This window comes from Alligator mississippiensis, chromosome 12 (genome assembly GCF_030867095.1).
Source record: "Alligator mississippiensis isolate rAllMis1 chromosome 12, rAllMis1, whole genome shotgun sequence".
In the NCBI taxonomy this organism is placed as follows: domain Eukaryota; kingdom Metazoa; phylum Chordata; order Crocodylia; family Alligatoridae; genus Alligator; species Alligator mississippiensis.
This window is the reverse complement of record NC_081835.1, coordinates 1,583,862-1,599,686: the sequence shown is the minus strand read 5'-3', so window position 1 is coordinate 1,599,686 and position 15,825 is coordinate 1,583,862. Positions and strand designations below refer to the sequence as shown.

At 46.1% G+C, this 15,825-nt stretch overlaps 1 protein-coding gene across 37 annotated transcripts in view; it reads left to right on the top strand.

The window, feature by feature from the left end:
• Positions 1-15,825, top strand: part of FHIT (fragile histidine triad diadenosine triphosphatase) — a 771,770-nt gene that overhangs the window by 605,358 nt on the left and 150,587 nt on the right. For 34 of the 37 annotated variants that reach the window (XM_059715882.1, XM_059715881.1, XM_059715876.1 and 31 more), the window contains 2 exons: positions 9,432-9,577; positions 10,825-10,854. In XM_059715882.1, the coding sequence (XP_059571865.1) occupies positions 9,432-9,577; positions 10,825-10,854 (176 nt within the window). Of the gene's footprint in view, positions 1-9,431; positions 9,578-10,824; positions 10,855-11,221; positions 11,261-15,825 lie in introns of those variants that run through there. The other 3 variants (XM_059715877.1, XM_059715870.1, XM_059715905.1) reach the window with 2 other exon arrangements.

Here is a 15,825-nt window from a genome sequence, read left to right as displayed (position 1 = left end):
CCTCAGTTTTCCAGAACGCCCAGTTATTCGTATCTCTCATTATCCATCAGTTATCTTAATTACCTGATATCTTGCTTAATCAAACCTGTTCAGGCTCTCCCATGATTTTCTCATCATTGAGCTTGTACTGCGTTCCTCTGGCTTGCTGCTTCACTGGTCTGACGTGGTATGAAAATACGGTTTATTTGGGCTGCAAAGCGGTCCTCACCATTCACTGTCCAGCTTCGGCTCAGTGTGAGTTTAATGGACTTCACACAAAGGGTAGTAACTTATGTTGGCTGCCTACACATCACCCAGCAGAGCCCTTTGATGTTCTCCTCTTCATGGAGCTACCCCATGAGTAGCTGAGGAGTACCACTGGGACAGCTAGCTGAACCATTACAGGTTCACAAAATCACAGGCCCAGCCCAGCCTTGCATCAAAACCTGAATTCCCGGGAGAAAACAGTGGGTGGGAAGAAGTAAATGACCCTTTACAATTAAAACAAAGCAATTCAACCCAGTGCTTGGAGAGCCACCTGTTTCTTTAGTAGAGCCCAGGCAATTCTTCCAGACTTAGGTATCCAGATCACACAAATATACCCCAAAGCTACATTATCTTGCTACCCTCCTTCAGGTCCACACACAGCTGGGTTAGGTGATGGTTTCTGTATAGCACTGGCATAAGGGATGTTTTTTCGAAAGAAATTTCGTGATCCCTTCCTACTAAGTGAAACCTGGCATCCAATAAATTTAAAAGCCTGAAATATGGCTTTCAATAAATCCGCAAGAAGCAAGTTTGCCATAGCTGTAGTCATTAGTAATTAATTGTTTGGTCCTAACAGTTTCTGAAACTTGGGAGATAGTATGAACACAATGGATTTAGCCAGTTTTTTATACAATGGTGTCCAAAACTGTAATTAAAAATGTGTTTTGAAGCATTTTCTCACAAGTTATTGGTATTTTCAGATGGTGGGACTGGATTATGAGCCTAAGCCCTAGGTCTGAAATGTCTCTGGAACAGACATGTTCAAATTCCAGCAGGATTAAGTCTGATAAGTTGAATTCAGTCCTGTGGTGCCAGTAGCTTGGATGAGACATTAAAATAGAGGTCTTGGCTGTACTGAGTGGATATGTAAGATCCTGTGGCGCCCTTCACGGCCCTTGGTCAAAATATCCATCCCCAGTCTTGTGTCCTGAATACCAGCTGGTTTCCACTCTGCCCTCAGTAGTGGTCGTGTCTCACTGGTGCTGTAAATGGATGTGGATGTATGCACATGACCCTATAACACATCCTGTGCATTAGACAAGTAGCCATAGATATAGTTTTGGATCCTCCCAGAATGAAAGGACCAATATAATTGTTAAAAATATATTTGTCATATTTGTTGTCCAGCTGGTAAGCGAGCAGGATAAGTCTGCAACAATTTCTAACGTACGGAAACAAAGTGCAGGGCTGTGAGCAGACACGGTGCATTGAGGCACAAGGTGTCCTGGAGCTATGCCTGCAGCGGCAGTCTGCAAATCCTCCCTTTCTCGTGGCTGCCACGATGGGGCTGTTCCAGGGGTGTAAAATAGCAGTCACACCGACCAAGGTTGGTGTAACCTAGTTGCCGGAGACCTGGTAGATGCAACCCAGGCCAGTCACTTTAGGTATCTATCAAACGAAGGAATGCATGGTAATGGTTCAGCACCCAGCATTTCCTCACTGCGTATTTCCATTTCCAGTCGCTGCACTGTGTGTAATGGGTTACTTTGATAGATGCTGCCTACTGCGATTCAGACTTCATACAACTTCCGCATTTAAATCAAAGAAATGGGGTTTTCTTGTACACATATTCATTGTCCATTTCTTGGAGGTATTGCATTTTTTTGAGTGGCGTTAAGAATTATTTTAAGTGGCTTCAGTGGTGTTAGAAGGTCTCCTATAGTAAATAATAGATTGGACAGAAACTGTAAAAAGCCACAATGTAAGTCTGAAGCATTGTTCTTATCATCATAGTACACCCAGATCTCTGTCAGAGATTTATATTGATTTCCTTTTGTTGGCTGAAACGGCTACGTCTCAGTTTTGCTGCTTAAATCTGGTTCTCTGCATTCATGTGAACATGCACCAAGCCCCCTTATCAAGATCGACGATGTTTAGATAATTTGATTTATCTTAATGATTTTTTTTATGAATCCCAAGAAGTGGCAGAACAGATTAGAAATGTGCATTGTGTGTGCCCGAATAATCTGAAGCAATCTTTCAGGTTTTATTACGAGTCATTTCCATTGGTTCTCCATAATATCATCTTTACAGTTCTCAGAGATATTTCCCTCAAAATTAGCAAGCTCTAAAAAGATTATTGCTTTCTAAATAACCTACCACCAGGTTCCTGACGTGCGCTGAAACCCAGGCATGCAAGTATATCGCTTCCAGAGACTGCTTGTCTGGAGCTTTGCATTCCTGCCGAGATGTTCACTCTTCTGCCCAGCGGTCTCTAGAAATCTGCTCCTGAAAGCCTGGCGCTCTGTCCTTATTGAAGGGAGCTCACCCCTGTGCAGAGGGCCAACACGAGGCCTGCACACCACTTAAGTCCCACTTATGCCCTAATTTGATGGGTTAAGTGGAGCTGAAGTGACGCACCAGCGCTGTGCCGGCCCGGTGCAGAGGGAGGTGAATTCTCTCCGTTGTTAAGAGGTCTGTGATTCATTCTTTAACAGGCCATGTTTTATTTTTCTGCTTTAGCCTTCACGCTATGATGTGCAGGCTCTTCGGGACCAAGACGCTTTAGGTCGGATAGAGATAGGTGTCTCCAAACGTTTAACGATGGGGACAGGAAAGGAAAACGGCCCGCGGCTGGCTTGCGAAGCATCCACATTGTTAGTCCTGCACCCTCCCTGCTCGCCTCTGCCTCTGGGGCTCCTTCCATTTGGATAAAGCTCTGATGTTTGGCAATGCCAGCCAAAGCCCTCCAATGCAGGCTCGGAGATAGGGGGTGCTTGAAAGCCTGGTTGGGTTCTCCATCACGTGGCCCAAAACCAGGCAGGGCAAAACTTGAGACAAAGAAGAGCTCTTTTCCCTCGACCTCGCCTGTATCTCAGCACACAGATATGCTGAAATAGTCTCACTACTTCATCGCCAAACTGGGACTTCTGGCCTCCGAGCTGCAGCCACCGTGCAAATCAACCTCCTTTTGGCCCCGGGGGTGCAAACGGAGTAATATGGGGGACAAAGTCGTCCCCATACCGTTCTCATGTATTTCCTCCCACTCGAAATATAGTGCAGTGCTACTCGGGGTTAGCACCGTAGCAGGTTGTGCAGCCTGCATGAGTGAAATGAAGTATTAATCCTGCTATTCATACAACAATACAGATTTACAGGGCCTAAAATGAGCAAGGCCTTAATCTCAAAGACAAGAGAGTTCTTGCTGAGAGTCATTTGCTAAATGGATGGTATACATTTAGCCATAAGAGATAATCAGAGCTGAAGTGCAAATTAGCAAACACTCTCTTGTACGATGTTAACAAAGGCTCATGAAAGAAATGAAAGGAGGTCGGCATTCAGTCTCTGTTGTTAAAGCCGGGTGGAATTTAAAAAAAAATTTTTTTTGGATGAAAAGGGTTTTGCTGAAGATTGATTAGTTCAGAATCATAATTATTCACAAAAGCATTCTGATGAATCTCCCGACTTGAAAAATTAATGGAGGGAGCAATTTTTCAAGTTGAAAAGATGTTTCATTTCCAAATTTGACATGGAGTAAAGCTTGAAGAACTGAGGGGGGACAACTGGAAAAAGGTTTCAGTGCTCTCAGAATAAAACATTTCTGCCCTTTCTTAACAGCGTCTTAGTTTTCTGATCCACATATTTTGTCATTTTGAGCTCTCATTTGATCGTGAACATTTTTTTTTTGATATCTCAGTTTTTGTCCTCATGATAAGGGAAAGCATTTTTTTCATGTAGGTCCCTGGTCACTCTGATTTGAAAACGAACAGCTCCACTTAATTGAAACTTTTTGCAGCCACTGCTAGGACAATAGCAGTAGAGACAATATCAGCCAGACACAAGAGGTTTTAGAGTGTCATAAAGAGGCAATTAACCTTTCACTTTGTTTAAGAAAGACCAATGACTGTTTTATTTCCTCTACCTCTCTTGGTTGGTTTTTTTTTCCCCTTGTTTTGGGTTTTTTTAAACATCAAGTGGTTTGTAGTACTAAAGAGGTGTTTAGTGTGCTGGTCCCTCAGACAAGGAGACTCTCTTGCTGTCAGGATGTCACTACCTGTAGTGCATTTGTCTCCAGAAAGCTTTGCTTTGCTTTGTTTGAAGCAGAGGATAAAATACAAAGCAAATGCCAAAATGCAGGGCATGTTTGTGTTTGCAGCAAATACATTGGTTGAAACAAAGAAAAAGCTCCCTTCGGTTATAAAGTTTGTCTGCTAAATGGGATTGTCAGATCTTTGCTTTCTTTTGAGACACATTCTCATAAGAATTAAAGATGGGCATATGCACACATGTATATATACACGTGCATGTTTGCCTCCCGTGTTGGCATGTTAGATGTCCAGCTGGTCACTTAATTGTGCTGATCTCAAGGTCAAATGAAGGGCCTCATCCAAAGCCCGCAGAGAAGAAGCCTCCCATCAGTCACGTAACGAAGACGGCACGAGTCGGGTGCCAGCTCGCAGCGGGAGCCCGTGCCACGGCACCAGCTGCTGGGTTCAGGCAATTTGTGTTGCTGCTGGAGCAGGCACCGCCACTCCCCTCCCTCTCTCCCAGGGTGCAGAGCTTCCTAATTACACCTCTTCTTTCCATTGACTTCACTGGGATTTGGATTTAGGCCTTAAATACGCAGTTTTCATACTTCAAGTTTGAAGGGCCGATTTCAAATCAAGCCAACTACCACGGCTCTGAATTCCAGCCACAAATTGCACATGCATTTACGGTGTGAAAACATGCACCGTGGAAATGTTGTGTTAGTCTGGAGCACAGGAAAATCTCCGGTGCCTGTTTCCTGCTGTAGAAGAAGTAGGAAATCACGCGATGCCTGCTGGAAGATGTTGAGATTTGGGGATTTACACTTGCGCGTGGCAAAAATAGTATCGACTCTCACTAGCACTCATCATTGATGTGGGGATCGACGAGAGCCACTTCCATATAGTGATCCCTGGTAATGTCTCTGATGGCCAAGAGCTCCCGAACCGACAAAACCGCCAAAGCGCACGAAGATAAAGATGCCGTTTTTGCCATATGAAAGAAGTTATCGACGTTGCAGTGAAGCCGAGAAGCTCCAACCAGCGGGGGAGTCGCTTCGTGATCGATCCCACGAATGCAAGTGTTCAGAGCCAGTCCTTGCTCCAGACAGAAGGAGAAGAAAGAAAAGGAGAAGAACTAAACAGATGAATGGAGGGAGAAACAAGGTTATTCATCCTGAATTACAGAGGGGCTCTTGAGACATCAGTGACTTGGCCAGGATCACGCAAGTTATCCACATTTGGAGGAGCCGAGCGTGCCATCTTCCAAGGTCCGCTTTGAAGGAAGCGCTCTTCAGGTGGGTTAGATGTGTGTAAATACTGGGCCCTGTTCAGGGCTGCGTTATGCTGCCGTCTCGCCTCTCCGTGCATGTCTGGAATAACAAAGTGGCGTTGACTGGTCGTTTTTGGAAAGTCTAAAAATTCCCAGTTTATATAAAAAAAGCAATGCAGGCAGAAAACATGTGCCTGTGTGTGTGTAAGATAAAAGACATGACCTCTCAGAGACCTTTGCGAGTTTTATTTATAGGACCGTACAAATTTAAGTTATAATGAGGTGTAACAAGGTCTCTTACGCCGTTGAACAAAGAAGTCAGCTTATTAGATTGCATGTATTCTACTTTAATGGTGAGGACTGACAGATGAACTTGAAGGAAAGATGCAGCTGTGCATATCAAAGCTTACAAGCTTCCCCATTCAGCGGCAATTGCGAATGAACAAAAACATGGGGAAATCATGGATTCTGGTGGATAAAATAAGGAAGCCTGAACACATTCGAATGCGTCGACAGTAAAGTGATGATTTCCAAAATGGAGACGGCGTGTTCTGGATATCAGAGAGGTGCCATGTACTCTCGCCTTTCATGTGAAGTTGCCTTAGGTAGCGAATTTTAAATAAACCCGCAGTCTTTCCTAGAGTGATTCCTGACTCGTTCCTGGAGGTTTACAAGTATTTCTACTCCCTAATCAATGGGGGAACGCGTTTGAAAATCGTGATAGATGAATGACAAAGTGGACTTAGCGAGCACTTTCCTTCCAGAAAGGTCCCGGTGACCTTCACGCACCCTCTGGAGACGAGACATGGAGTCACTGCTCCCGTTGCTGAAACGAAACCGCCTCTGGCAGCTTTTCTCCAGTTCATAGAAATGCTTTGCAATGGGTTGTGACAGGAAGTGATGAATACTTTATCTATTTTTAAACTCCAGGGGAAAATATGAGATACGTAGATTATTTATCCAGATTAAAATGTGACCGGGGCATTGTTTTTAGGTCTCCTATTCTTGTGCAAAGTTGCACTGTATTTTTAATGGCCACAATGGAGGCATGAATTAATTTCTGCCTTTGCCTTTTTATGCATTCTTAGTTAAATATAACTTGAATCTTGTCCTAATTGCAATTCTCATGTTAATTTAGCTCTGATTCAGAATTTCCATCATTATTCTTTGTAGTTATCACTGAATTATTTTTGAAATAATGGAAAGTTCAGGAAAGATGCTCCAGTTTGTGATTGCACCTTTGAATTATTTATCATATTCACAGAGAGAAATGCGGTTCAAATGGAGCTTGAGCTATAAGCAAGTCTCAGTAACTCAATGGGAAGGGGGTGCTCTTCAGTAGGATGTTGGAAAGGCCTCAACCGAGACCGAGGCCTCTGTGAGAAAATGCATCGTAAAAACGCTCCCCGTTTCAAACAGCGAAGTCCATTAAAAGAGACAGGCCAGAGAGAGGGTGGGAGAGGTGGGCAGTTCTCAGCCCCGATTTAAAGACTAAGTTAGAGACGGAGCCAGGAACAAAAGGCAAGTGTTTGTCCTGCGATCCATCACGGCTTGCCTTGTGCTTTGCATGACAATATCGAGCCAGGACAGTAGCAAGCGGTCCCACGTTACCGCGCGGCTGCAGACCCGACCATTCGGGCCGTCGTTTATGCGCGAGGTCTTTGCCACGAGCTGGCTGGGGAGCCGACGCGATTCGGAAAGAGAGAAACTGGAAACAAACTCTCAAAGAAAAAAGGAAACTTGCTTAATGTAAGCGGCAGTTTTGCTAGAGGTGAGTGAAGGGAAATTCTTCATTTATAAACGGTTCGTTGACCCATGATAATAAAGCAGTGCTGCAGAAGAAGGATAATTATCTACTTAAGTATCAGATGCCCTGAGGGTAACGGCTTCCCTTTTTTCCTTTTGAAAAATGAACTCAGATTAAACAAATGTCCCTTTTCCTGTTTCACTGTTGACATGAATTTCCTTTTCACAAGTAAAATTAATTAGTTTTTTCTGTTCCTTTATTCCTGGTATGGAAATCAGGTCTGCACAGCAAGTTTCCAGCTCTTCCCTGGGGCCCCAAGTTCAACCAGCAGCATCCTTTATGAAGGTGCTTTGTACCGCGTTCGGGGAAGACGGGCAAATAAATTACTGGAGCTTTATTATGCCCTTTAGGTACTTTAGGCTCGGGCAGGGGCATAGCCTCCTAGAACCAGAAGCCCTCCAAACCACGACATATATTCATCTCTTTGGTGGTTTCATTAGCAAAATAAATACCAATATGTTTGTACGGTTTGTTTTGATTTTTTTGTTCCCAAAAATGTTTCATTTCAATAAATTAGGGAGAACTCATGGGGACAGCACAGAGACTTACTGTGCTCTGTTAAACAATGGAGGCTGCGTCTTCAAAGCTGCTTAGCACCCCGAGTCTCTTGAGAGCAATGGAAACTGGTAGATACAGGTCTCCCCGGAAAGGTCTGGCCCCATTGCAATATTGTCTGTCGTGATTTCAGTTCTAAGTGATCGGGACGTGGCCTCAATGACTTCACCCCCGGAGACCTCAGGTTATTTCACAACGGATTTGCAAATCTGCTTCCTTTGCTACGCTTGGGAATGCGTCCTGTCTCTGTTTAGGCAAATAAACTGTCCCCTCAATGTATTGATTTGTCATTTCCAATCTCCCCCTGGGCGCCTTGAAAATCCTCCTGATACCACTTCAACTTTTGTCTGAACCTCTTAGCTTCAGAGCGGCGTCTAGTTACTTTTCCTGAATACTTGCAAGCCTATAGGTGCTGCGAGCATACCTGTGCTTCTGTATTACACTGACATGGAGCCTGAATTTCTTTAAAGTGTTGGTAAAGCTCTCATTTTAGTATTAAAAAAGTAACAAGTCATTCACTTCCCATACCATTTGGGCATCCAAATTCGCATGCAATCAAAGGTGCTGTTGAATCCCAGGGGAGGAAGTCCCTGGAGGTGCCCGGAGGGGCTCTCCTGCAGCACGGGCATCCAGATCCAGCTTCCAGAGCTGGCTACCTTGACCACCCCCAAACGTGTCAGAAGTGACCATTGGCTGTGTGTGCAGCACACGGTTACACAATCGGGTTCTTCGTTAGGAATGATACAACTGCCTGGTTTCTCTTTATTGGCAGAATAGATGGTGCAGTTGTGCTTTAAGCAAACCCTTTGCGAATGGTCTCGGTACATTTTCATTGTTTGCTTCCCAGCTACACTTCAATGACTCAAGAAGTGTTGTTGCCAGAGGCGGAATAAGTAAAAATGTGTCAGTGAACCTGGGGCTTCACAAGAAACAGCTCTAATTAACTAACTAAGCTTATAAAAGTACATCGTGTTAATAATAGATGAGCATTCCTAGTGCTCTGCAATTGCTGAGTTACTAAAGTAATGACCCTGATATTCTTCATGCAGACCCAGGCTTTCAACTTGGATGTCCTAAAGCTAGGAATATGAGACCATGATGTTCAAAGGTGACTACCCAATTGGGATGCCACACACTCACCTTTGCACAATCAGGCCCTCCAAGCTGTCTGGGGCTGGACACCCAAAGTCACTACTGGCTTTCGAAAATCTTGGCCTCTGTCTGCCTCGAGCGCTAGGAATTGTAGACAAGTGATTTTTCAGTGTTGTTAAGTTGCAGCATCAAGACACTTTTCTTAAGGCACCTACATGTTAATTTAGGTGAGAAAATTTGGACCTACAGCAAATGCTTAAGGAAGTGGGGACGGTTTCTGAAGAAATCCTAAAATGTTCTCTGTTTTCACTATGAAACCCTTCCTCCCTCAGCTGCTGGTCTTGGCATGACCCTGGCATCGAGAAGAATATGAAGGGGAAAGGGATGTGCTCTCCAGGAAGATAGACACCTCATTGCTCCAGTGAACGGTATGAATACAGAGTCATTTTGCACCCCCTGGTTTGCATTTATACCTTAACCGAAACAACCTCAGATGTCCTTGTCTGCCCTCTCCGACCGGCAGAGCGTTTCTGCGACCTGCGTCCTGACGAAGTGGCTGATTTATTTCGTGCGACCCAAATGGTCGGGAACGTGGTGGAGAAACACTTCTGTGGCACCTCGCTCACCATTTCAATTCAGGTTTGTCGAGTACCTCGCTAAAAAGCCGTCCTGTTTCCTTTTAGTATTTTGTCAAGCTTTCAGCCTTTGTCCTTGTGTCGCTGGGTTATGGAGCTTCAGACTTTAAGGGTTGGTCAAAGTAGAGCAAAAAAAAGGGAGCGCAGTGCTATTTTTTGCAGCGTACAGCAGCTTGCCAATTCCCCGCTGTGAGAAATGGAGTCGAGCGCTGTGTCCTGGCTCCAGGAAAAGCCTGGAAAGGAATGGGACCCAGATCCATTACCAGTTTGTACTCCTCTATAACTTACACGGTGCTATCTGGAGTGGCCGGACGAGTCACCGCTAGAGAGAGCAGCCTGCAGCAGGCACTGTTGTAGGGGGGAGGTGGGAATTGCCTGTTTGCATTGAGCATATGGCTGCCCCGCAGCAAAAAAGCTGCAGACGCATACTGCCCATGCACTGGTATAAATGACATTGGTGTGGTGGTGCTCCTGCTACCCAAGGGGCAGCTTTGCTCAGGAGGGGAGCATCACGCACCAATGCAGGGCTGCAGTGCACGTGGTGCGTTTGCACCGGGGGGAAGTGTCATGTGTCTGCACCCCTAATTCTGCCAACTCCATCAGGTACGGTACCTACTGCCATGACGATTTGCAGTGGCTCCCGGTAAGTGCTGCCCAGGTTGGGCAAGGTAGGGCTCTTAATGAAGGTCGTCACAATGCGCGAGTAGCTCGCTGCCTGTAGGGACCAGGAAGGGAGTCTCTCCGCGCACGGCCTAGCACAGCATCATGCAATTTTATTGCCTGACTCAGATGCATCTCCCGAGGCAGGGCACTGGAGTAGATGGACGACTTCTTCTGTATAACCTCACAAAGTCCCATGTGTAAATCAAGTCTGGAGGTCAAACCCTTTTTTAACGTAACAAGTCTTTAAATAAACAGGCTTTGATTTAAAGCAGCACTTAGTCTGTATTTTACATCAACACATAACAGAAACCTTATTGCTGGCAATTAAAAACTGTGATCTGAGAGCATGAAAAATAACAACTGTGCCAGTATTTGCTTCCTCTTAACATATAATTTCTCACTTTATCATGGCCTGAAAAGGAAAAGCGTCTGGTCCCAAAAGCTTTGTGCTGATGGTACTCAGGAGAATCCTATAAATTAACACACAATGAAATTGGATTTAAATTATTAATCGGTAATATTTCTGAATCCCCACGAGATCCTTGTTAGCGCCTCTCATCCGAGTCTTGGGTTTTTTTTTGCTTACAGGATGGCCCCGAAGCTGGACAGACGGTGAAGGTGAGTGCTTATTACGCAGGGTACAAATTAATAAGAGATGATTATGAGAACTAATAAAAGATCAAAACTAGTCATCTGCAGAACATTTCTGTATCGTTATTTTATCCTTGAGTGCAGGGACCCCGGGCCTGTAATGGTTGTAAATAATTTTATCTAAATGGCATGGGACAGTGTTTACATTTCCCTTCTATTCCAGCCAAAGTTTTCAGTCGTGAAAATATCATTTCTTCTCTTCTTAAAAAAGAGTCTGAGATGGTAGCTGGCTCTACTTCATTTCACGTGTATAGACAGCTAACAAAAAAAGCCATTTTCTCAAAATTGTTGTTTTTATGGTAAAAATATTGCCTTTCCCTCCATAATCTTGTAGCCTTGCTTTTTTATGACCCATTGAGTTGACGCTGATTACAGGAAGAATTGAACTACACCACGTTGGACAAACGCCCGTCTAATCCATCCCTTCTTCCTCCACATTCTCGTCACATCCTTGTTACCAAAGTTCAAATCTAATGGAGCCAATGAAGCTTCAAAACAGATCTTAAGCAAACTAGTGCAAAAATATGATTTAATATGATATGCTCCACTCGAGTAATAAAATAGATAAAGTCCAAGATGGTTCTGCAGCCATGTTTCACTCCCCCATCATAGAAATGCCTGTGTAGTTAGATTATATGCCTGAGCATTAGATAAAGGCTATTTATTATACTTGGAATCAAAGGGAAGTCAAAATATGGTTATGCTTTAGCACTTTGCAAAATCAGATTAGATGCCTCGGAGAAGCTGCTTGGGTTGATTAAGGGAGCTCTAACAACCACATGATGGCACAGAGAAACATTTCACTTCCCTTCAGTTTGCTGTACTGACCTTCCTTCTCATGGGCTCCCAGCGACTGCTGTAAGTATCTAACAGAGTTGTGCGGGGAGGAGAGATGGAGAGAAGCCCATGTCTTTGAGAAGCCCAGGGTGTGTAGTACTGAAACACAATTGCCTACGGTGCAGCAATGAAGCACTTTCCGCAGCTGCTTGTGGTAGACTACAGGCTGGCACTGGGCACAGGACAACCATGAGTGAAAATGGGTTTAAATGCCATTTTTCCCCCCCCAAGGGTTTTGTTATTAAATCCAAGATGTTGTAGCAGGCATACATATTATGTTTACTAGTTGCTGCATGGGGCGGAGAGGGGATATTCCCCCCTCCACGCCACTGCTGCACGTGTCAGGGGGGTTTGTGCCTTCCTCGGACTCGGTGGGTGTTGCCTGCAGCCGTGGTTGGGGATTTTGACCTGGCTGTGCTAATGTTTCTGCCGGGACTTAAACCTGGAGGTTGCTGGCCGGAGGGTCTCGCCCCGCTGCTCGCCCCGCTGCTGGGTCAGACTGGCGCTGTATTCGGGGTCCGGAAGGAATTTTGCCCTGTGGCCAGATTGGTATTTTTGCTGTGGCGGGGACACGGCCCTCTACTTGGTATTGCACGAGTATATATTAGCAACCTTTACAGCAGCAGGACACTGGGGACCGTGATCCCCCAGCTGCCCCGGGGCAGGTTCCGGTGTGATGTCTTGTGTAGTGTCAGGGTTGTCTGTATAGTTTTGCTAAGAGGTTAGACAATGGGTTTGGGTTGGGATAGGGATGATCCTGCCTCAGGTTGGGGGTTGGACTAGATGTGACTTCCGGAGGTCCCATGCCCAGCCCTGCAACTCTACGACTGTGATTTTTATGGTTTCTTTCTGTTGCCAAGAATACATGATCACCCCTAAGAGAGAGGAGTCCAGGTAGCTGCTATTTTTAGGAAGTGATCGTTTGTGTTAATGAGAGAAATTAGAGATGAAAAAATATGACGGCCTTCTCAGTTTGTGGATAATAAAAAGTACACGTTTAATCTTTAGCAAAGCAGGTAGATATTATTTGTAGCTTTTTATTTGTGCGAGGGCCAAAGGCCATAAACAGGTCTAGTCCATGAATTGTAAAGGCATTCAGGACTTCTCCGAGCTCCCAGACTACCCTTTTTACCAGTGTAATGAGATGAAAATGACCCGTGGTTACCGCGCTCAGCTCTGGCAGTCTGCGATAGAGAGCATGTTTTCATAAATCAGAGGTTAGGAGTTTGCATTTTTCTACTTTTCTGCATCGTTGGGCAACGCTATAATCTATTGTCATCACTTCAAGATGTTTCTCTTCTGCAAACACAGACAATTATTCTGTTCAGAGAATTAGGAGCTTTCAAAATCTAACTCAAAATTATTACTATGATCTGAACCTTCTTTAAAGTAAAGGAAGCAGGAAGGTGGGTCTGAGTAAGTTAATCACAGTGTTCCTCTGTCTGTTGAGGTTCACAAAGCCTGAATCAACCTACATGAGACATGAATGGGGGCTGTGCATTTCTGTGCACGTGCTGTTTGTGTGGAAGAGGAGGATCAGGGAACGTGCAGGGGAGGCAGCCCAGTGACAGGATGCAGAAAAGGCTGAAGTGCTCGATGCCTTTTCTACCTCAGCCTTCGCCGGTGCGGGCAGCTCCCAGACTACCGCACCGGGCAGCACAGTTCGGGGAGGAGGGGAGCAGCCCTCAGCGGTGAAAGAACAAGTTAGGGACTATTTAGAGAAGCCAGATGTGCATAAGGCCATGGGGCCGGACAGGATGCACCTGAGGGTGCCGAGGGAGTTGCCTGATGTAATATCCGAGCTGCTGACCTTTCTCTTTGCAAGCTCCTGGCAATCAGGAGAGGTGCAGGATGATTGCAAGCAGGCAAATATAGCGCCCATCTTGAAGAAGGGGAAGGAGGAGGATCTCGAGCCCAGTCAGCCTCACCTCAGTCCCTGGAAAGATCACGGAGCAGGAATGATGGTGTTGGGGCTGGTCCGGCTTTGAGCAGGGGCCTGGACTAGATGTGACCTCCTGAGGTCTCTTCCAACCTAATTTCCTATGATTGTGTGTGTAAGGAATGCACTCGTATTTTCCCGTACAAAAAATATCGTATTTTTTTCTGTTACAAAGGCTGCATTTACCTACAGCATGTATTTGTGAGGTTGCCCTTCCTGAACAACAGGCCTCCCAGTGATGCCTGGGAGCAGGCTGGCTGGCCAAAGCTTGCAGCAACCTGCATGCTCCTGGATGATTTGGAGCTGCAGGTTGGCAGGGACTGCAGCCCAGGTGCGGGCAGTCAAGGCTGATTGCAGGCAGCCTGGGAGGAGGAGCAGCTGACCCTGATTAGTGTGTGGGAGCTCAGGTCTCCCAGGGAGGGGAGCCTGGGGTCAGACACAGAGAGAAGAGGGAGAAGGTGCTTGGCTGTTGGCTGCAACACGGGGCCAAAGACTGCCCCAGGGTCCAGCAAAAGCCCCAGGGCTGCAAGGCTGGAGGCAGCAGCCCTGAGACCGGGAGAGGGACCTCATGAGAGAGAGGAGGACTACGCTGTGGCACTGAGGGAGCAGCACGGAGCCGGCCCGGCAGCACCTTCTCAGGGGCTGGGAAGAGACCCCAGGACTGTGAGTCTGCCCTTTCTGAACTGTGTTTAAGGACTGTATCGTGTCTAAAGGCTTTGTGAGCTGAGCAATACGCCCAGACCCAGTGCGTCCTCGCTGCCCACTTACTTTGCTTGACGGGCAGCTGGGTCAGAGCTCTGGAGCCACCATAGGGCTTAGCTGACCAGCAACACGGCACCGTCGCACTGGGGTTACTGGGTGTCCCAGGGTGCTGTGCTGGTCCACATGTTGCTCGGCTCCCCTGGGTCACCGCCCTGGTTTGTTAGGCTGTTGCAGACTTTGCTACGGTTCGTTCTCAGTTAATTGTAGGAAGCACGTCCATCCCGTATTCTGAAAGGAGCTGCGTGGTCTAGCGTGCCCCGTCACAGACCAACGAAGGGGTCACGGGTCCAAGTGCAAACAGCTCTGGAGCGGTGACTTGTGCACTGAAGCAGGTCAATTGTGAGCACGTAGGGTAGAGACTTGTCTGTGTGCACGGGTAGCAGGTCCGAGGAGCCCAAGAGACTCCTCCTAGGGAGGAGCTTTGCAGTAGAAATGTACTCTAAGAGGTTTGTAGTTGGGTCTTAGGGGCTGGATACGGAGCTCCAGGTGTGTTTCTGCCACGGTACCCTGTCACTAGAAACACTGCCCAGGAAGCCATGCGTTTCGGCAATATTTGCACACGGCAAGATGCCAGAATTCAAACATGAGCTACATGCATCACGGGGATTGTTCTCATCCCCTCCGTCACAGCAAAGTCCTGATCACGTAGATTATCCACAGACTTAATCTTTTATATGCATATGCAAACACAGGGCCCTATTTTAACTCCCCTATAACCCACAACCCCCCGGGAAAGAGCCTATCTTTTTATTTTAATGACTGACTACTATTTTTATTTCCATGGCACCTTCCAAATCCTAGTCCTGGATTAGCACCCCTTGTTGCAGGTTGCATTTCAGTTTGTGTGTGAGGAGGTCTGAAAAACATTTGGTAACCAGGCCTTGCACGGATGTTAGACTCGCCCACGGATTGTCCTTAAAGGGGCTGTTTAAGGTAAAAGATATATTTGAAAATGCTCTCATGCCCAGATATATTTGAAAATGCTCTCATGCCCAGATATATTTGAAAATACTCTCATGCTCAGGTAGACAGGGCTGTAATTCTGGAGAAGAAAGGCTTTTTCCTACATAGGGAAGAGAGACAACCGGATTTAAGTGTCAGTCTCCAGTCACCCTGTGCCATGGAGCTGTTCCAGATGTGATATACCGCTGGTTTCAACATGTGGGTCCCAAGGCTGTGACACCTGGTCCGTAGTTCACGAAGGTCTTTCATACTTTTTGGTGTTTTCAGTTATGTTTGATGCCAACATGAGAGAGCTTACAGGCTGACTGTAATCTCTTGGTCCAAAATGTCTGGGAACCGCTTCTTGCTACGTGTATGTATAAATGAAATTGTTCCTCTGGCCGTGGCGTAGTCGCAGTGGGTTGTATGAGCCGTATATGATGGACGCAGTGCATGCG